This window comes from Balaenoptera physalus, assembly GCF_965194825.1.
Source record: "Balaenoptera physalus genome assembly, chromosome: 11".
Taxonomy (NCBI): Eukaryota; Metazoa; Chordata; class Mammalia; order Artiodactyla; family Balaenopteridae; genus Balaenoptera; species Balaenoptera physalus.
The window spans coordinates 75,700,274-75,722,020 of record NC_138896.1 but is presented as its reverse complement, the minus strand read 5'-3'; the positions used below and the strand labels follow the sequence as shown (position 1 = coordinate 75,722,020).

At 50.0% G+C, this 21,747-nt stretch overlaps 1 protein-coding gene across 9 annotated transcripts in view; it reads right to left on the bottom strand.

Moving 5' to 3' along the window:
• Positions 1-21,747, bottom strand: part of CACNA1D (calcium voltage-gated channel subunit alpha1 D) — a 319,798-nt gene that overhangs the window by 97,073 nt on the left and 200,978 nt on the right. For all 9 annotated transcript variants that reach the window (XM_082414398.1, XM_082414397.1, XM_082414400.1 and 6 more), the window contains exon 9: positions 8,520-8,689. In XM_082414398.1, coding sequence (XP_082270524.1) covers positions 8,520-8,689 — 170 coding nt within the window. The remainder of the gene's footprint in view (positions 1-8,519; positions 8,690-21,747) is intronic.

The window sequence follows — 21,747 nt, the reverse complement described above, 5'->3', positions numbered from 1 at the left end:
CACATGCACCTCACACCATGCCCGTGTGTAAGGAAAAGCCGTCAGAAGTCTGGGGAGAAGAGTCTCCCAAAGAGAAAGTTCAATCTCAGCAGTTTACCGTGATCGTTAGCCCTGTGTTGGCGAAAGCAGCAAAACCTCCTTTTCTTCTTATCCTCTTTTAGTAAGTCGGCCACTGTGACCCCTTGGGTGGAACACAGGCAATTCCATTATGCTTCAGTAGAGGGCAGCAACAGCAACGTCAGCAGGCCCGAGGACGCCAGAGGTGGCCCCATCCACGGGCTCTGATACACAAACCCCAAAACTACCCTCCTTGCACGGAGAAACCTACAGTTCGGGATCTGACGGGGAGAGCAGACGTGCACCTTCTGTAGCTAGTATACATAATGCCGGTCTTTGAAAACCTGTCCTAAATAAACAACCAACTAACCCACTCTGGACAAAGGTTTCCAAGGTCTGGCTTCCCCTGTAGGAAGGGCGTTAGGGAGAGGGCACTTCAGCAGGAGTCTTGGGTACTGACCGGCTCTGTGAGTCAAGTCAGCATCGCTATATGAGGCAGGACACTCGGGGTTCAAGTGGTGGCCTCTGGACCTGGACAGACCAGGTCTAATCCCAGCCCTGCCACTTACTGGCTGAATGACTGTGGACGTGGTACCTGATGGTGTTAAACCTTAGTTTCTTCACTTGTAAGATGTTAATAACAGTTGGACCTGCACTTCACAGAGTTGTTCTAAGAGGTGAATTGTAAGTATGGTGAAATACAGTGATACAAGCATTGGCGAGGCGTAGTCAAACATGACAACTCCCCTGTGGCCACTGGGTCACAAGAAAATGATTCTAGGGTCTCCAGCCCCATCCAGCTCTGTGATACGATGGCCACTCTGGAGTAGAGGCCACACGCCCCTGGGCAATGCAAGGGCAGCGGAAGGAATGGCGGGTGGGCAAGGGCATGGGGGAAACTTGCACACACGACTGGTGGGAAGGGGAAGTGGTGCCACTCGGCATAACACGTACATTTCTGACGTGGGCCTCCTCTGGGACCCAGCAAAACCCTTCCTGGTAATCGCTCCCATGGGACGAAGGGCACGGGTGGTCACACAACTGCTGCATTTGGGGGGATGAGTGGTGGCGAACATGCAGACTGTGGCAAAAGCTTGGCTGGAATCCCAGCTCTGCCACTTAGCAGGCATGCGGCCCTGAGAGGCTGCTTACTCCCTTGCGCTTCGCCTTCCCCCTCTGTCAAGTTCTGGTCTCGGAGCTGTGTGAGGAATAACAGACTCACGTACCCACTGCCTTTACAACAGTGTCTGGCACAAAGGAAGCATGTGATGGAGATTATCTGGTGCTATTTCATTCAACAAGTAACCACTGCGAGCTTGTACGTGTGACAAAGACCGTGCCAGGGGCCAGTCACCCCGTGCAGAACAGAAGCAGACCCCATTCCTGCCCCCACGGAGTCTCGTCCCAGTCTCATGGCAGAGGAAGAGAGCTACCAGACAATCACACAAACAAGTGTAAAACTGCAACTCTGACAACTGCTGTAGACTCCATGTGCTCTATAGACTACCCAGTCCATTGCCGCGGATTTAAACTGACCACTTATTGAAAAGAGCCAAAATGTTGTTTACAAAAACACTGAAAGATGTCTACGGCACACGGTTCAGTGAAAAAGGCAAGTTACAGGACCATCTGTGCTGGGCGATCTAACGGTTGGGACCAGTGAGCGTGCCGTGTGTGCAAATGCAGGTTCTCATGTGCACAGGTGAGGCCGGAAGGAACAGGCCCCCATTGCCACACCTGCTTCCCTCTAAGAAGAGGGATGAGGGAATGGTCTTATTTTCTAAACTTTGATACTGTATGAATTCCTTGCAGTGGGCAAATATTGCTTACGCAATCCAAGTATATTAAAAACAAACACCACCCTGAGTCGGGACTCTACAAACCTGGCTGGAGTGCCCGTGGGGCAACCATCCCCAAGTCCGTCTCCCACCAGCTCCCGTGAGGCCAGCCCCGGGGCAGACGACGGCTCCCAGTACCACCCAGGGGAGGGGGTGTCTCCCGTAACTCCAGCACTGGGCCCTCTCCAGAGAGGGCAGTTGTCCTGGGTGCATGTTTACCATATGCAGCTCTAACTGCTGCTGTTTGCTTTACAGCTTTTACTTGAATGTTTTCCATTTTGAACTTGCACCCTGAGGTGGTTTAACTGTGATGAAAGCAGTTTCATAAATCAAAATTTGAAGACACAACCTTTTACACAGGACCAACAAATTCCCATGCCTTGTGCTTGCAAACAGCTATGCCATCTCTGGTTTTCTGCCCACCCCCGCAAATCAAACATTGTAAAAGGCATCAAGGTGGCATGTGCAGAAGGGAGGTGCCAGCTATGACAACCTTGTACACTGAGGGGGCAGCTTCCCAGTGCGAGGCGGGCAGGAACAATGCTCACAGCCTCCAGGACAGCTGATCTGATGAAGAGAAGACAGAGGCCCTCCCCAGTGGTCAGAGTTGGAGTTTCAGGTATCCTCCCCTCTCTTTCTTTGGGCATCAAATACTCCCACTTACAGGGATTACTGATCATTCATAGTTCCCACAGTAAAATGCCTTGCCTTTCTGGCCAGAATTTTAGAATGAGCTTCCTTGAAAAGGATTTCATTGTTTTTAATGCTATTTTTTTAAAAAACTAATCGCTGACAATGAGAAGAGTTTAAAATAGAATTTTAGGCTTTCAGATTTTAATGGCCCCAGCAAAACTCCATTGTTAACTCAGAAACAGCTGCATACGTCTGAAAAAATCACTTTGAGATTTGGCAGAGTTTCTTAAGAAACTTGAAGCTCAGCACAAAGTTAAATAAATTATCCTTGAAAATTTCCCAAATGCTTAGGAACTAACTTCCAAGGGAATCTTGTCCATTCAGTTAATTGTGTAACACCAGCTTTCTATCAGGAAATTTAGGGAAATGGCGTTGTGCATAATCTGTGGACGCACAAAGCCAGAGCTACCTGTCACCGTAGCTACCAGATAGGCATAAAGGAAGGAATGTCTCTCCTTCTGTCTTCTTCCAAGTGTGATATTCAGCGTGCTGGCATTCAGGAGTCCCCAACCCTGGTGTCGCACTGGAACCTCCAGGGAGCCATGCGTGGGTGCCATCACAGACCAGTGAATCAGCGTGGGGTGGGGCACGGCACCAGGATGCGTCCTCACTCCCCAGGTGACTGTCACGTATTGGGTTGGCCAAAAAGTGCCTTTGGTTTTTAAGTAAAAATAAAAGACACATTTTTCATTTTCACCAAGAACTTTATTGAACAATGTATTCAGCCTTTTGTTCCACTACCTTCTGCCATTTTTCAGGCAACTTCATAATTCCATCTTCCCAAAACTTTTTATCTTTTTGAGCAAAGAACTGTTCCAGGTGCCTTTTAACAGTCTTCCAGGGAATTGAAATTTTTTCCATTAAGAGAATTTTGTAAAGACCTAAATGAACGGAAATCCGAAGGTGCAATGTCTGCTGAATACGATGGATGAATCAGAACTTCCCAGCCAAGCTGTAACAGTTTTTGCCTGGTCATCAAAGAAACATGCGGTCTTGCATTATCCTGATGGAAGATTACGCGTTTTCTTGTTGATTAATTCTGGATGCTTTTCATCAAGTGCTGCTTTCTTTTCAGTTGGTCTAATTCGGAGCAGTACTTATTGGAATTAACCGTTTGGTTTTCCAGAAGAGGCTCATAACAGAGGACTCCCTTCCAATCCCACCATGTACACAACATCACATTCTTTGGATGAAGACCAGCCTTTGGTTGGTTGGTGGTGGTTCATTTAGCTTGCCCCACGATCTCTTCCGTTCCACATTATTGTACAGTATCCACTTTTCATCGCCGGTCACAATTTGTTTAAAAACAGAATGTTTTCATTACGTTTAAGTAGAGAATCGCATGTGGAAATACGGTCAAGAAGGTTTTTTTCGCTTAACTTATGTGGAACCCAAACATCAGAGCAATTAACATAACCAAGCTGGTGCAAATGATTTTCAATGTTTGATTTGGATATTTTGAGTATGTTGGCTATCTCCCGGGTGGTATAACGTTGATCGTTCTCAATTAATGTCTCGATTTGATCGCTATCAACTTCACCTGGTCTACCTGACCGTGGAGCATCGTCCAGCAGGAAATCTCCATCGTGAAACTTCACAAACCACTTTTGACACATTCGATCGGTCACAGCACCTTCTCCATACACTGCACAAATCTTTTTTTTTGCATTTCGGTTGCATTTTTACCTTTCTTGAAATAATAAAGCATAATACGCCGAAAATGTTGCTTTTTTCTTCCATCTTCAGTATTAAAATGGCTACACAAAAATTCACCAATTTTGATGTCTTTTTTTAAATGCACGCTGATGTGACAGCTGTCACATACAATCTAACAAAATTGTTTTGAACGAAGTTGAAGACAACTAAGTGCTACCAGAGCGATCTGACAGAAAAAAACCGAACGAACCTTTTGGCCAACCCAATACAGCCAGAGTTGGGTACTGCAGATGCAGACAGTGACATTTAGTGGATCAGAGAGAAAAGATAATGTGAGTGCATCTCCAAGCACCTGATTTGACATCTGTTCTCTGACACCAAGCATCACCACACTAGAAATGGACCTCAAGGGCCAGAAGGCTGTGCTACCATATCTCGAAAGCGACCGAGTCGACAGATTTGTTTTCCATCAATACTTGAGAACTTATAGTTCTTCAACACGAAAGTACAGGCATGACCCTAAAAGGGGTCCTCACCCTGAGGCTGAGTAGAGATCTAGTCATTCTCCAAAAAGAATTCTGTTTAGGTCAAGTTTTCTTGGAGTTTAAGGACAACAGCAGCAGCAAGTACTGTGACAGCTATGACGACTCTCACCGGTTATCGAACATTTAACCCTCATGACAACTCTGTGGGCAAATAGTTTTTGCCCCTTCCTGCAGGCAAGGAAACTGGGGCTCAGAGATGTTGGGTGATGTGCCTAATATTCCAGTCCAAATTCCAAGTCACCAAACTCAACTGCAGCCAACTCCAGAGAAGGGACATCAACATGCCCCCGGGCCCCGCCCCTGCCTTCGTTGGGCTTATGACACCTGCTGTTATTAATGGCTTCCAAGAGTCCCCTTTGTCTAGGCTGAGTCTCAGCCATCAGGGAGGCTTCTTCTCACACTGTCACTTAATTCCTCCATGTCTGGGAGGAAACTGTCCCAGTGCATCCAGGACCCAACTGGAAAGGACAGTCGATGGAGTCAGCATCCTGAGGCAGTGTGGACACAGTCGGGAGCCCGAGGGAGTGCCCCACCCGTTTTCCAGAGAGAATGCAGGGCAGGGCTGGGGTCGGGGTGAGTCTCACACACTCGGGGAGGACAGTGGCAACGCCCACACTTCACTGCCTGCCAACAGGTGACAGAGACCAGACCTGGTGTGTGCAGCTGGTAAGTCAGCCACTGTTCGCTGGTGAGGAGGACCACGTGGGCCGGGGTGAACCATTCTCCCCTGTGTTTCTGGCTGTGGCAAGGAGGAAACGGTTGGCAGCCACGGGAGGCCCCAGGGAAACGCTGACAGCACTGCTCCTCCAGGAGGTCTGGGCTGCGGGGAATGTGCTCCTGGGGAGGAGGCTTGGGGTCTCTTCTCAAATCAGTTAAAACTCAACATGGTTCCCACAGCCTGGGATTTACATCTTCATTTCCAACCATCATCCGTCAAGGCTCTGGGACTCTGACGACTAGGGGAATACTGTAAGCCTCGCTCCACAGGACACCCCAGCACCTGGCAAAGGAGCCACTGAAAAGCCAGGGGGCACTGGAAGGAGGTGCCATTCTGGACCAAGCACCTAGCTGGTCCTGCGTGTTCACTTGTACATCACTGCGCAGAGCAGAAGCCACGATGCTGACGTCCCTGAGACACGGCGCAGCTTTCTGGGCACTGGAGCACCGGTCGCACAGTGAATTCTGAGGCTCTGCAACTTTTAAGGGGGCTTTATTTCCTTCCTTGATTACTCTACTAAGTAATGCACTTAAGGGTTTTGAACATGTGTACCTCTGCACCTTGTTTATGCCATTTCCTCAGCCTGAAAAGCACTCCCCCGCCAACCTTCCACAGCCAAAGGCTGCTCAACCCTCAGAGCGCAGCAGGGGCACGGCCTCTCCGCGGGGCCTTCCCTGCTTCCCCCACAGCCCGCACCCCCGTGCCCTTCTGGGCTCCCACAGTGGACAGCAGGCCCTGGGTTAAGATGCCAGTTTCTCCACTCTGTCTCACACTAAGGTACCACGGCAAGGTCTCCAAAGGCAGAGGCACTGATTTTGCCATTAGACGTTCCCTTACAGGCAGTGGCAAGACACAGGAAATGGGCTAGGACACAAGAGTGGACCCTCAGGATGACTGGGAGACAATGGCTCAAGTCCAGCAAAAATCCCTACTCCTCAAATCACGGGCCATAGAAACAGTTCTAGCACAACTGATGTTGGCTCCGCTAAGGTAGACAGCTGTCTGTTTCTAGAGGTGGAGCAATGAGGAGACGAAAGGACATCCACCTACAAAAGAGGGCCCTGCTCAGCCCCTACAGGACACACCTACGCTGGCAGAGCAAGGTACTCTGCTCCAGAGAAAGGACAAGACATTTGCCCGTTTACACATAACAGGTGACGGGCTGGGCTTAGGAGAGCAGGGCAGGGGGCTGGTGGTCCTCTGCGGGGCAGCGTCAACACCGCAGCTTGGGAACAAAGAGGGAAAGAGGGGGGCAGGCAGCCCTGAGCTGCAGGCTTGTGCTGACCATGCTGCAGGGGCAGAAGCTCTGCGAAGGCCATGGGATTCTGGTGCGAACGCCCCAGGCAGAGCTGTGCCGAAGACACGCAGACACTCCTTACACCTCATCACAAAGCGGGCACGTAACGGGTGTGGAACTCACATGAACGTCCACTTAGAAACTCTCATCCCATAGTCGACAAACCTAGTCTAGAGATCTCCCCAGTTTCCTCGGCCTCAGGGGGCGACCCCCAGGCTTTCCTTGAGGAGGCAGTCGTGCAGCCTGGGAAGCAGGGGGCCTGCATGCACCGGCCTCCCCCCACCATTAGCATACAGGACTGAGTCAAGTGCGCAACCCTGATGACAGGAAATACTCTCCACGGAAGCACAGACTCACAGAGTCCCAGGCTTGGAGAATCGCGAAGGCGGTCTTGGTCAAGAATCCCCTCCACCCTGGGTCTCAGCCTCAGCTTCCACTCGGCCACCCTCCCTGCTTCGTCCCACCCTCACCTGCACACCCTCGGGCCTCCAGCTGAAGGAAGAGCCCATCACAGCCTCCCCGAGCCTTTGTCTGCCCACCTCAACGTCCTTCTCACACCACTGCCTCAACTCAGATTGCTTTTCCTGACATATCTCAGGTCCATTTGTCCTTCAAGGCCCAGGTCCCGTGAGCCCACAGCTATGCCCTAGACCCCTAGGCCATCCCTTCCTCCTCTGGGCACACTGCCTGCCTCCTCGCCCGACCTGCATCTCCGTCTCCTCGTGCTGCATTCACCTGTGTGCGGGCCCGCCCTCCCCAGAAGGAGCAAACCACGTCCCCCCAACCCCCCCGTCACGAGTCCACCCAGCATCCCGCACCCAGCCTTGCTGAACGAAGGGCTGACTGCATGAAGTTGGAGGGGCTCCGCTCGGGGGGGGGGGGTGCCTACCCAGCCATCTTCCACGGGGCGGGGCCTAACCTGCGTCCCCAGGCCTCTCAATGGACCAGCGCCCTCGGTCTTTACTGTCAACTAGTCTAGATTTGAAACACGTCACAAACACCTTAGTCAACTCCACTGCGGAACTTCAATTTCCACTTTTACCTGAGGCACAGATGGCCTCAGGAAGAGTAAGAGCAAGAAAAGCATATGATGAAAGAGATGCTTCGGTTGACAATGACAATGAATTCCAGGGGTGGACCGAGCAATGCCTGGTGTCCCCGTGTCGGGTACCGGCTGGGCGGGCTCCGGAGCGGCCCCGCTGGCTCACATGCCTCCTAACACCGCCCTAAACAGCGAATTGTTGTCTTCCTGGCCGGTGATGGGCTAAGCATTTGGCGTCCCCTGGCTGGTGCAGGTGGGAGCCACTTCAAGGAGCAGAAGGGACGAAGGCGTCCTGCTCTTCAAGGTCCCTTCCAATAACTCGCTCTGAATTGGAGGAACCACAACTTCGTCTCCTCTGGTGCAAGGGTGTCTTACTGCACCCCTGCCCCAGAGAAGGGGCTTACTCCATTCCAGAGGGGCAACTGGCACATCCGGCTGACCCTCCCCGACCATAAAGCCACAAGACGAGATACGTATCTAAAGCCCACACCCCAGGCAGAAATCCAGAGTTGGTGTAAATGCACGGCTCTCGCTGATGTGCAGGCCCAGGAACCGGAGGGCTGGGAGGAGGCCTCAGTCTCAGACCGGGTCAGAGGGAGAGACACCTGCGTGGACGGGCGTCTGAAGGGCACACGGGCTCTGTCTGGTCCCGAGCAGGAGGGGCGCCACCTACTATTTCGTTTGCTCTCCTCTCCTCCTTCTTCTTCGTTCTCGGGATCAATGTCTTCTGCTTGGGTGATCCAATCCAAGTAGCCCCTGAGATCCTCTTCCAGCTGCTGCTTCTCCCGCAGCTTCTGGAAGTCTCCCCGTGCTTTCGCCTTCTCCCTTTCCTTTGAGAATTCTCTGGGGGAGGCAAAGAGAACAGGCACAGGTCAGGACGTCGCCGGGTACCCATGCCGAGAGCCGTCTGCCCTGCTGCACAAGAGTGTTGCAGCAGGACACACGGCACCGAGCACAGCCACATGAGCACAGCAATGGGGGCCACACACGTGGACAGGACACACGACAGTGCCTTCCCAAGCAAGACTGTGGGGGTCAGAGTTGCAGAGACCACACCAACGCACATGCACCGTCCCTCAGAAAACGAACTCCCTTCAGGAGCTCTGTGCTCCCAACAAGCCGAGTCCCAAAACACCATGAGCTGCCCGTCACGGCAGGCCCGTGACCCCCCACCAGGGGCCTGGACTCAGAGATGTCCCACCTCCCCAGAGCCTCCTCAGATAGCCGGCATCACGCTTGAGAGAGAAAGGATTCACGAGGGCCAAGCTGTGGTCACAGAGGGCTTCTTCCATACTTTGAGGGAACACTCAGCGTTCCTAATGTGTATCGGCCCCTTTGTCCAAACCAAGAGTCCTGAGACCCCAGCTCCCCACCCGCTGCAGTTCTGGCCAGAGCAGAGGACAGGGTCAGAGCAGACCCACCTCACAGCCCCGTCCCCCCTTCCCAGACAGGAAATGGAGCGCCCATGAAGCACTGCTGTCTTTCTTAACCCTCGCTTCTTGCCATGATCTTTTCCCCAGAAGTCCTCCCTATAGAAGGGGAAAAGGCAGTATGATGTGTTGCCCATTTATGGGAACACCTGCCCTGCCAAGGCTCTGGCAGACATGGAAACGTTCCCAACTGTTCGTTGTTTACTCTACCTTTCCCGTCTGCAAGCCTGGATCTCTGCGTATATACAGAATCCCACATTTGCTCAGGCAAGTCAGGAAGTCAGGTGGATGATTACCCAATTCTCATATACAAGGAACCATCTGCGTTTCCAACCGTGAACTGTTCCAGGAGCCAAGTTATGCGTGTTATGGATTTAGGAAGTACGATTAAAAAGCAGCTAAGAAAGCAGATGAGACGACAGGCAGTGCAGCTTCTGCCCACAGAGCGCTGAATGCGGACGGACCCTACGTCTGCCTTCCTTCCAGCCCAAAGCCAGCACACCTCCCTTGCAGGGACCTCATTGACCCAACCCAGCCCAAGCCAAGCGACGAAGGGGAGGTGATCTGCTTACCTAAAAAGCCAACCTCTACTATCTCTCCCCACCCCCCCACCTCTGGACTGTCGATGGGCTGAACAGACACTTGAACACCCAGTGACACTGATGCTTCAGGTAAGAAACCGGAATCTTCACCAAGCTGCCACCCTCTCCCCCCGTCCCGTGAGAAAGGACAACCTCATCGCCCTTACATCACCCAGTTTTCAGATGCCCTGGGATCTGTCCTTGGCTCTGTTAGGGCTGGTCTGTCCCACCTTCACCCACTGGCAAGTGAGGAGGCGGCGAGGCTGTGGGGCATCCCGAGCCCGGCTCGCGGGGGAGCTGACTCCAGGGGGTTCGCGTGGGGAGCCGAAGCCCATCAAGGACCAGAGAAGCTTTCTGCACTCTCAGCCCAGGACCTTTCCTCCTGGGGAGAACACCTTCCCTCTCAAAATAGAAAGGCCTTTGCAGGCAGCATCTTGCTGCTCACGCGAACCATACCCTGAGAATGATGTGGGGCTTCTCAGCCCTGGCTTCCTGAGATACCGGCCATGCATAACTCAGTCCGGGGTAGGTCCACCAAATGAATCTGAACTTTGAAAATGTCACACCTGAACCAGAATCTCATTCTTGAACAAGTGGAGGCCTTGGAGTGTCACGTGTCAATATGAAAATGCATCATGTAATCTGTTCTCTTAAATACGCTATAAAGACCAAGTCTGTGGGCCTTCAATTCTATTGCTTACCAAAAGTATCCCAGCGCAAATCTTTCTGCATGTTTTGACTCTGAACTGAGAGTATTCAATTCACATGATTATATACAAACAGGGTATTCTTATTTTGGTTACATATATCATCTGAGTTCTTGAAAAAGAAAATTACTACGATAGCAAAAGAGTCACCCTTAAGTTTCACAGGGGATTTTGCTTTAATATCATATTTCATTAAGTTTTTTTACATTAGACATACAAAACCCCTCTCTCTAACAAGCTGCATCACTGTTGCACATTCTTGGTTGTTGGGACACAGCAAAGCGTGCAGAGGTAAAATCCTACTGTGACTAAAATTTCTGAGAATAAAAAACACTGCTGATGGGACTTCCCTGGTGGTTCAGTGGTTAAGAATCTACCTTCCAATGCAGCGGATGTGGGTTCGATCCCTGGTTGGGTAACTAAGATCCCACATGCTGCAGGGCAACTAAGCCCATGCACTCTAGAGCCCACGTGAACAACTAGAGAGCCTGCACACCGCAACTACTGAGCCCGCATGCTCTGGAGCCCACATGCTGCAACGAAGAGCCCACATGCCACAACGAAAGATCCCACACGCCACAACGAAAGATCCCACGTGTCACAACTAAGATCCGATGCAGCCAAATAAATAAATAAATATATTTTTTAAAATGTTTAAAGCAAAAAAACGCTGCGAAGTCCTGGCTTGTAGCCCATTTATTTTAAATAGTAATCACTATTATAACTGTTCATGTAACAAAACTGTTAATATAAATGCTCTGAACTGATTTTAGACAGTTCTGAATGGCCTAATACTTAGCAGGTGCGTAACATTTACTGATTTGGACAGAACTGAAACTGACAAGGCATAAATCTCCTTCTGCTGGCTCTGAGACAGGGTGGAGGTGAAGGGAGTTTGTGATAAACTCAGCTGTCCCATCGGTCCTCCCAGACCACACTGGGCTCTAAGTCAGAAGACCTGGACTCTAGTCCCCACTCTGTCACTTTCTTTTTCTGAGCTTCAGTTTCTTCACCTGCAAAACAGACATGCTACCTGTTCTCCTGTCTCACAGGGATTAAGTCAGACATTCAATAAGATGCTATTGTGAACATCACAAAGCACTGTACAATTGTGAAGTCCAAATGTATAACATTTAGTTGTTGAATCTGGAAATAATAAAAGGCAATTGGAGGAGGTTTCTCAAGTACCAAAAGGAGAAAAATTGCAAACCGCTATGAATGGGCTCTAAGCTGCATGATGCCAGCGGAATAGAGGGAAGCACAAAAGGACACATGGGATCAAAGTGGGCTCAGAGTGACCCTGATAAGCCAGCAAGTGCCCCATCAACCCTGTACCACTATCTGCTCAGTGGAAAATAACTCGTTCCCATCACAACAAACCTTGCATCCCAAGAAATCTCACCTGAGTCCACTGAATCTTTATCAACCTCAGTGGATGATGAAAAAACCAGTTTTCCATCTCACTTAAGAATTTATCATTCTAGAAGCCTATTACTAAGGGATTAAATAACAGTCACTATTATAAAAGTTAATTTAACAAAGCTATTGGTAGAAACCGTCAGACTTTCACAAGTGACTAGAAATCTGACAACTCACATGTGATAGAAGCCTACCTGTTCCAGATCAGAAGGGGAAAAAAAAAGAAAAAAGATTTTAAGAAGTGCTTGGACAAAAAAGCACATATATTGTGCTACCCTTTGGATGCAAAAGAAGAGGAAATAAGGAAACAAACACTACTGTAGGATGTATCTGAAAGATAAAGCACAAAGTAAGGGATGGGGACAAAGGGAGCAGATGGGATGAAGTAGGAGTGACACTTTCTATAATTTTGACGTTTAGAATCATGTTAACATTTTACACATTAAATTTTTAATTAAATCAACAAGGATGGGAAGGAGGAAAAGTACCCTTAAAGTGGAAATGAACTGAAACACATGAATCTGATTGTACTTCAAATGAATACCATAACCACCCTGAAGGAGAAAGACAAAACTAGTTCAAGTAGTTCATGAACATTTGACTGCATCCTCTCCATCTTGGACAGGACTGGGGGAAGGGCAGAACCACAGACAAATGCTCAACTCTTTTTAGTCAGTTTGGTTTTTTGTAGTGATATGGAGGAAACCATGCTGAAACTATTTCAGACGTATTACAGGATTTCACAAATGAGTTAATGCGTAAATGCAGTTGGGAGCCAGTGTTCTCTCTGTGGAAGGACGGATATAGAAAGACGGGAAGGGGACCATTAGAAAGAGCCCTCTGGGGATGGAATGCAACTGGGATACTGATGTGAACTCATGATTTCTAAAGATGTATGCATATGACTACACGTATAAAGGTAGGTACGTGTATGTAAATGCATATACCTCCTAGCTCTGCTGGAAAGATCTAGAAACAAAGATACCCCCATACCCGGTAGTTATGAGCATACCTGGCACCCAGATCTCGGTCTCTATTACCATTTCCCATTAAAAGGACCAGTAGTCTTCAGAGAAATGGTTGATTCCAGGACTGGGGCAGGGTAGACACAGTACTAAGAGAGTAAGAAAGTGCTTAAAAAACAAAACAAAACAAAACAAAACATGATGGGGGCATGAGAAGCACCTCACGGGCCAAATCTGGGATAATGTGAGCCCCCGAATAACTAAAAACAGTAAGGAATTTTAAAATATTTTAAAAAACCTGTTCACACCCCTTATAGGTAAATTAAAAAGCAAACAAGATAAAATATTAATAGAATATTAAGTGAATTGGAGTAAAGGGTACCTGGATTGTTTACTAAGATATTCTTATTCTTGCAACTTTTCTGTATATTTGAAATTACTTCCAAATAAAAAATTTGTTAAAATGTTTGGAAAACGTAACTGCTCTAATCAAATGCAAATTTATGTTGTTTTACATTCATTTCCGCTTACCGGGTAGACTGCAGGCTCCTTGTGGGAATGGACAATGCTGTCCATTTCTTTCTTTCCACATCTCTCTCCTCCAAGAGAGCCCCTCTTCAAGCAGGCACACAGGAGACGAGGTATAAAAAGACATAACACAACAAAACGAGCCCTCCTCCTTAAAGAGGCCAGAAAGCACCAGGACAGAAAGCCCACGGTTCCTGGGACTGGCCAGAAGCCTGAAACGAATGCGTCTGAGCCTGTGGATACCATCAGGAGCAGCCTCCACCACCAGCCTGCCATTTTCCCTAATCACTTACAGGCTTACGGGGTGGAGTTTCTGTCTCAGGTCGTTAGATTCCCTCCAGGTCTATGTCCCGTAAGGAGCGATTTCTCAGGGAGGAATCTCCCTGCCAGCTGGACCTGACAACTCCCCAGGGTCTCACGCTGGCCAGTCTGCACACACCTCACCCATCGAGGCGGCTGGAGGGGCTGGAGCTGGAGCGTTTCCTCAGGGCCTGCCTCCCTCTTGGCTGGTCACCAGCCCTGCACAGCTGGACTCCACCATGGTGTCGTCCTGCTCAGAATGCCTCAGGGCTCCTCACTGGTGCCCTCGGGAATCAAGGTCAAACACCCTGGCCCGGCACTCAAGGCCTTCCAGCCTTCCCCGACCTGCTATTCCAGCTTTATCTCCCCTTCTCATAAATGCACACCTTGCACTTTGGCTACACTCCTCTTTGCTTCCCCAACCCTGTGAGCCTCTGTCCACAGAACTCTGTCCACCTGAGCAGCCTTCTCCCGTCTTTGAACTCCAGCTCACCTGTCGAGACCCAGCTTTCCCTGGCTACCCCAGCCGAAGAGCTCTGCCCTCCTTGGAGTCACCACAGCGCTCTGCTCACCGACACCAGCCGTGGATCTACATGCGTGCCCTCTTCCTGCAGCCTCCTCAGCGGTGTCCTTAACGGAGCCCAGCGCAATTCCTTACACGTCATCCTCACTGGATGGAGAGCGTGAACGGCGAGGCAAGGGTGGCATCACCCTCATTACACAGCAACTGAGGTCAGGGAGGTTGGTCCCACCAGCCCATCCAGCTCCTAAATCCACCCTCCTAAGGACCTCCACATGGGCACACAGGAGGCCGAGGAGGAAGAGAGTAAACATAGGAATGGATAAGGATAAAAAAAAAAAAAAATCAGCTTATAGTCAGTCCAGGAAGGGCCTTAAATCCCAAACTAAGGGACGTGCTTCCCCGTAGGCAATGGGGAACCAACAGAAGTTTGATAAGAGAGAGTCACCATCAGCTTTGTTTTCTAGGAGTGATGTGTGAAGATGAGATCATATAAGGAGAAAATCTGGTGAGGAGGTCAGAAGGTATTCAGTAAGCCCTGGGTGATGGACTAGATTTAACATCAATAAAAATGCGAGTAAAAAAATAACAGGGTCCTGATACAATTCCCAACTTCCTTACACCATTTGGAAAAGCAACTATGAAGCCTGACACTGCTGTCCCTCCAACCACCCTCCACTTTACAGTCTGGTCATTTTCACCTCCACCCTTTCCACGTGGTCCCCTAGGTCTGGCACATCCACCGTTGTCTTCTCAGCTAATATGGACCTTCCTGCAGGGCCAGGTGATACACCACCTACCAGGTGAACATTACCTGCCTAAGCGTTCAGGAAAGAAAGGCAGGGTGGGCAGGGGGCAGAGGAAGGGCAAACAGGAGGTCAGACGGAGAAGAGATGCCACAGAAGAGCCACATCCCTGGTCCTCAACCTCTGGAAGGGCTGCCATGGGAAAGAGGAAGCAGACCCGCTGTGTGCCCCAGGGAGTGGATGGACGTTTCAGAAGATTGCTTTCAGCACAACAGAAGGAAAAAATTTCTAATAGTCCAAGTCCAACAAAAATGGGAAGTGGGAGCCTTGGAAGCAGCAGCTCCCTCGAGGGGTACAACGGGGGCCTTTGGTAGAAGGACTAAGCCCTCGGCGGAGAAGCTGGCGCACAGGATGTGGTGAAGACCTCGCCGTCTGTCTTCCCCGGGCCCCACCTCATCACCCTGCCCCCCCTCAGGACAGCACTTGCCCCGCGCTGCGTCTGACCGCAGCTGTAACTCGAGTCTCCCCAGGCTCCGCAGTGGCTCAGAAGGATGCAGGACACCCCACTGCTGTGAAGTGGTCCCTTCCTCATTTTCTGTTCCTCTCCCTGGGCAGCAGCCTGGAGCCCTCTCTTAGTGCTGGCAGCCGAGAAGCAGAAGGGCTGAGAGCATTCAGAAGAAAGGGTCACCAGGGGTGCTGCCTGCAGAGCAACGGTGCTGCCCCCGGCTCCCTCCCTGCCCCCACGGGGCTCACACAGATGTAGCGACACAAAGAAGAGGACAAGCGGAAGCTCCGAGACAGGCGCAGCCCGAGCCCTCACCGCCCTGAGCAGCCCCTCACCCACGAGCATGTTGGCCCTGGGCCCCAGCCAACCTCCAGCAGCTCCAGAGGGTCTGCGCCTGCACGGGTGGGGGCTGACTTGGTTTCCCGCAGGGGAGCGCATCAGGCCATGGTCCTCTTCCCCGGCAGGAACGGAGCGAACCCCTTTGGTATCGGGATGTGTATTTGGAGCCCTCGGAGTGTCTTTACATTCGCTGCCCACAGGCCTCACTGCCTCCTACGGCACAGGCAGGACCAGGATTTTCACTCCCGTCTCACAAAGGCCCAAACCGAGGTTCAACAAGGTGACATTACTGCTCCCACGTCACATGCCGGGTAAACAGGACAAAGGACTCTGAACCAGGCTCCAAACCCAGGGCTCTTTTCAAAGGATTCCCGATCCCTCTGCCTCCTGGCTCAGAAGATGCGTAGGCTTGACACTTACTGGTCAGGACCAGGAAGGGAGGGGCAGGGCAGAAAGCACCATTTACCCTCGCAGCCTGATTTTCTTCCAGAGCCCTAACTCGGGCTTAGAGAAAGGTGACAGCACCCTTTCTGCTCATCTCCCCACATGCTGACCTTCACTTCCCAAAACCAGCCAGCCTCCCTCCCGGGAGCCCCTACATAACTTCCCCCACCCCAGGAGCCAGGCACGTGCCTCACGCTCTGCAGAGAGCTCCCCGAACCCTGACACTGACCAGGGTTTACAGGCCCTGCCATCCCCAGCTCTGGGAGCCCTGGCTCAGTCAACACTCCTGGAGAGAGAGCACTTAGCCTGAAGCAAACCATCGCCCTGAAATGGCAGCGCAGGTCAAACGTGACTGCCACCAGTGCAGAAGGACGACGCACGGTCTGCTCCGGAATCTGTTATTTCTCAAATGCCCCATAAAATAAATGGGCCACTGGAAATCATGTTGATTTAGAGATGGAGCTTTTTCTTGGGTTGTAGTACTGTTTATTTTAACCAAACCCACACAAATAAAATTTAGACAAGCTAAATGCTTTGAAATTTATACACACACGCACAGAGAAAACAAACACAAACAAGCACAAAAACCTCCAGTGAGCAAGGCCAATGGAATCACTAGGACTCAGACTTCGATAGAAAAGACTCAGAAATTCATCAAAAAAGAAAACAAACCCCCCACAAAAAGGCTAAGAGGAGGGGGAAGTTGAAGAAATAAGCCACTGATTTTTATCAGCAGAGGGCAATCTTCTTTAGACCTAAATTATTTCCCCTACACAGACATAAAGGAAATAAACAGGGTGAAAGAGCAGTTTGGTTCAAAAACATTTTTGCTTAAATTTAATTTTTTGGAAAGTACATAAGTTCAGTTTGAGTTTGAGGAAATAGGGTGTTTTATTTTAAAAAAAAATCAACAACAGTGTGTGATGCTTCACACACAAAAAAATTTTAAATTGTTGGTATTGGTTTAGTTCAAAGTTCATCAAAATCATTGGCTTTGTTCCAGTTTTCCCTCAACCGCAGAAAGCCAGGAGCAGCCAAAATGTGTTCTCTCTGCATGAAATAAATAGGCCAGAATGGGGGGGAGGGCTTTGGACTGCAGCACCCCATCGATAAGATCTGCTCCCTTGCAGGTAACTCCCACGGAGGGGAAGAGGGCTAATGGATGACAGTGCCCTTTAACGGAAGTTAGGCACTGGCCACCAAGAAGTGAAGGGGAACCACCGGCGAGCCAAAGAGACAAGAGCAAATGGAGGACCCTTGTTTACACAGCAAGCAGGTCGAGAAAAATGTTTAACAATCACACTTCCCATCACTCAACTACATCATGACTATTCTTTGGGAGCTCATTTCTGAAACAAACTCCATGGGGAATCCTTGTGTGAAGGGATCCTGTGCCTTCTAATTTTTCTGTTTGTGACGGTTGGGGAATATTAAGAGATTTTCTCAAAGCGATCCTCCCCTTTTCATGTCCTTCGCTTCTTTTATTGACATCAACGTCTGTGAAGATGCTTTATATACAAAAGAGTTGCCGTCTTCTGGAAAGATGAACCATTTTCAAAGTAGGTGTTTCCTAGCTCTTAATAACTAGGGTGAGTTATCGTCTGTGAACGACGGCAGGGCAGCCAGAACACACCAAAGCTCAGGGACAGGGCGGCACTTATGCTGCCTGAGAGGAAAGGGGGGATGGACGGAGAGAACAAATGCATGATCTGTCCAGTCTTCTCTCTCCCAGTCCTTTCTGACCACTCCCTGGCTTGAACCCTGTGCTCTGGCCATCCTAAAGTTCCCTCATTTTCTCCAAGGCACGGAGAGCTCTTTCAGCTCCAGGCTGTTCCCGAAGTGAGGCTCAACTCACTACTCTTCCAAATACCACCCCACTCAGCTGCGTCAGCCTACAAAAACATTTCTCCAATTTGCCCTGCAATTTGTTATTTAATATTCCCTCTTACACACCAGACTGTAAGCCCTGTGATGGAGGGGCTGTGTCTGTCCTATCTTTGCATGTTGGTTCCTTATCACAAATCCTGGTCATTAGCAGTTGCTCGATAAGATTAGGCTGAATTAAATATATAGTTTTATAGGCTCAGGCCTTACGTTAATGATGATCAGGTCAAAGACGTGATTGTGGGCTCTGCATGGGACGTACCTGTAACTTTCTATTACCTGAAACCGCACCCATCGTCGTCACAAGCAAAAAACAAAAACTAAGCCAGTCAGAGTCCTGGACAAGTCTAAGAAGTCACCCATGGAGAAAAAGCCTCTTAGAATGAAATACACTTTCCTTTCAACACTTTCCACATCCCCTTGTCTGAGGACAGAAGAGCTGCTCTTTCTTTGAAGTTAGTTTCCATGGCTACCAAAGACATTTCCCCAAAAGATAAGAATCCGGGTTGTATGCTGAAAGTTACAGACTTCTTGTTTCAATCTGTTTTCTAAAAAACATGTTTTAAGAGGTGTTCTTCAAAAACATGGGCCTCTTGCTTGACATCACTTTCTCCAAGTGAAATGTATCAATCAAGTGAGCCCTGCCAACTATATCACATCTTCTCATGACGGCTTCAAATACTGCTCCTTAAGAAGTCATCTGAGAACGACACTTCACTAGACTTGTCAGATTCTGGTTTTTGAAGAAAAGTGAGAAAAATGCGTACCTGATGTCTGACCTGGGAGGGTGGCAGAACCATTCAAAGTCAACATGTGGGAAGAGACCAGCGAGCCCAGGCCCTGTCCTGCTTCTGCATCAAAACAGTTTGCTGCTAAGGGCCTGGTTAAAGAGCCTGAGATGGACAGAGGGCTGCACCACCTATTCAAAGGGCAGCTGGGGGATCTGGCCACAGAGGAGCCACACTGGCCCAGGGAAAAAGCTGGAACAGAGCCCACCAGCTGGGAAGTCCTCAAAGCAATCCCTGTAGGAATTCCAGCCCAAATCCCACTCACTGGTCACGTCAAAGGCAGACCACCTGGAGAGAGGCACTAAGGGAGATGGGGTCCTCCCTCTGCGGAGCTTCTCCTTGAAGGACAGGATGGGTGAAGTGCCCTTTCTGAACCACCAGACTTACTGGAGAACAAGGGAAGAGCATCCTATTATAGGGGAGACTCAGGGACTCAGAGAGATTACCGCCCCCCCAGTAACAGAATCCCAAAAGGACCTCTTGAGATAGACTGGGACTTGTTCACAGGAGTTTTCAGAGGTAAAAAACCCCAATTTCTCTGAAGTCTCCATATTCCACGATTCCCCTTTACTTTGAGTAATTAATTTGGGGGAAGAGAAAGAAACTGGCAGAGCATGAAGAATGGAACAGCTCAGGATGTATCAGCACAGAGCCAGTCTGATAGATGGGCTCCCCCAGGGGCACCCCCTCATCACACACAGAAAGAGCTTCCAACTGATGAGAAAGCAGCCTGGGCTCTGGAGTCGAGCAGATCCAGATTTCATCCCTAGCTTACCCGGAATTCCTTCCTTACTAGCTGTGTGACTTCGAGAAAAACAAACCCTCTCTGAGCATTGCTTCCCTCATCTGTAAAACTGAGGCAAAAGACACAGCAACTAAAGTAGCTGAGAAGATTGAATGAAATAAACTTTATATAGGCACCTAGCCCAGCGCTGGGCATAGATCTATATATAACTGACATATTAACAACAATAAGTACTAAAGAAAAATTCCCTCACGTGATCCATACCCCAGAGCTGACAAATCCACAGCTCTCTCCTCACCTGAGAGACACTGACCCTCAACCATCTTCCATGAGGTCTCCTTCATTCCCACCCCAGCCGGAACTCCCACCTCCTCACACCCCGCTCCCTCTGCCACAGTCCCCAGCCCCAGAGCTCTCCTCACTCTGCTCGGCCCAGAGAGGCACAGCTTTACCTTCCAGGCCCGGCCCGCCTCCATCACCTTGCTGCTCAAACGCCTCCACAGCTCCCATGAACTAAAGACAAAACCCCGCCTCCGTCACCAGGCACTTCCTTCTGCCCCATGACTCCCAGACAGCACACAGCACCACGACGGCCCCACTGGCCAACTCACTGGCTCCTGAAGTGCGTGCCACACCAGGCCCTGCTCCCCTCCCCGCTTCTGGGGTCTGGCATGCATCCTCCTTTCTTGACATCCTTACAAACGCCCTTCCTTCAACGCCCCACCTGAGTCCAGCTTCCTCAGGAGAGCCCTCTCTGACCTGCCAGCCCTCCACTGTTCTCCCAGGGCACATGGCTCGGTACAGATTGTGCTCAAGTACACTTGACTGAGAGCCGGAGGGGAGAGGGTGCAGGTGCTGGCGTGCACACAGGGAGGGCCCTGGAGTTCCTCCGTATGTCCCCATAAGCCTATCTGTAAGTACCGGCATATGATTCAAGGACAGGTAGGCCTCTGGGAACAGCACACCTCTGGGCAGGCGGTGTGCCATCACCCACTGGATTAGAATCCTTCAGATTCAGTGAAAGCCTCCCAGACTCAGAAGCCGAAAAGCCCCAAACGCTTGGATAACTTAAACCAAGATTTATTTTAAAGCAGAATTTCAAGGGAATGATCTAGTTCTGAGTGGATTAATATTTTATCCCTGAATCCAAAACAAACTCTTATGACAATCAGACTTAGAGAAATTAGGTTAGGTCTTCAAGTGCCACTCCAAGTCCTGGAAAGATGCAGGGCCCTGGAGACAACAGCTGGCACGTGAATATTCAGACTGCAAACAAGAAGGCTTTTCAAATTCACAGGAACAGCCTTGTTCCTTATTCACAGGAACAGCCAATGCTGACCACACCTCACCTCACATTTGCAAAGGTCTTTACAGTTTACAAGGTCCCTTCCCATCCATTTCTCTCCTTGGTTCTCAGGACAGCATTGTAAGAGAAACCACACAGGGACTTCCCTGGTGGCGCAGTGGTTAAGAATCTGCCTGCCAATGCAGGGGACATGGGTTTGAGCCCTGGTCCGGGAAGATCCCACATGCCGCAGAGCAACTAAGCCCGTGCGCCACAGCTACTGAGCCTGCGCTCTAGAGCCCGCAGACCCAACACAGCCAAAAATAAATACATAAATAAACTTATAAAAAAAAAAAAAAAGAAAAGAAAAACTACATGGCAATGGGGCCGTCAACTTTAGGAGCAAGAAGACCCTGACTTGGAGAAGTGAAGTATACTGATGAAAGTCACGTCGCCAGGAAATGTGGCACCAGGACAAGAGCCAGGACTCTGACCTCTGAACTTGAGCTCTTCCCACTACGACATGTGGAAACCAATAACCACAGCAACTAGGAATCCCCTGGGCCAAAGGAGCCACCGCAGGCGGGGCAGCACTCAGGGATCCCAGCCACAGCACTGCCACAACCCTCGGCTGTGGATACACCCGCTGGAGTTACCAGCACCCCCAGGCTGTCTCTGCAGAGACTGAAGCTTCTGGCACACATCTCAGGCCAGG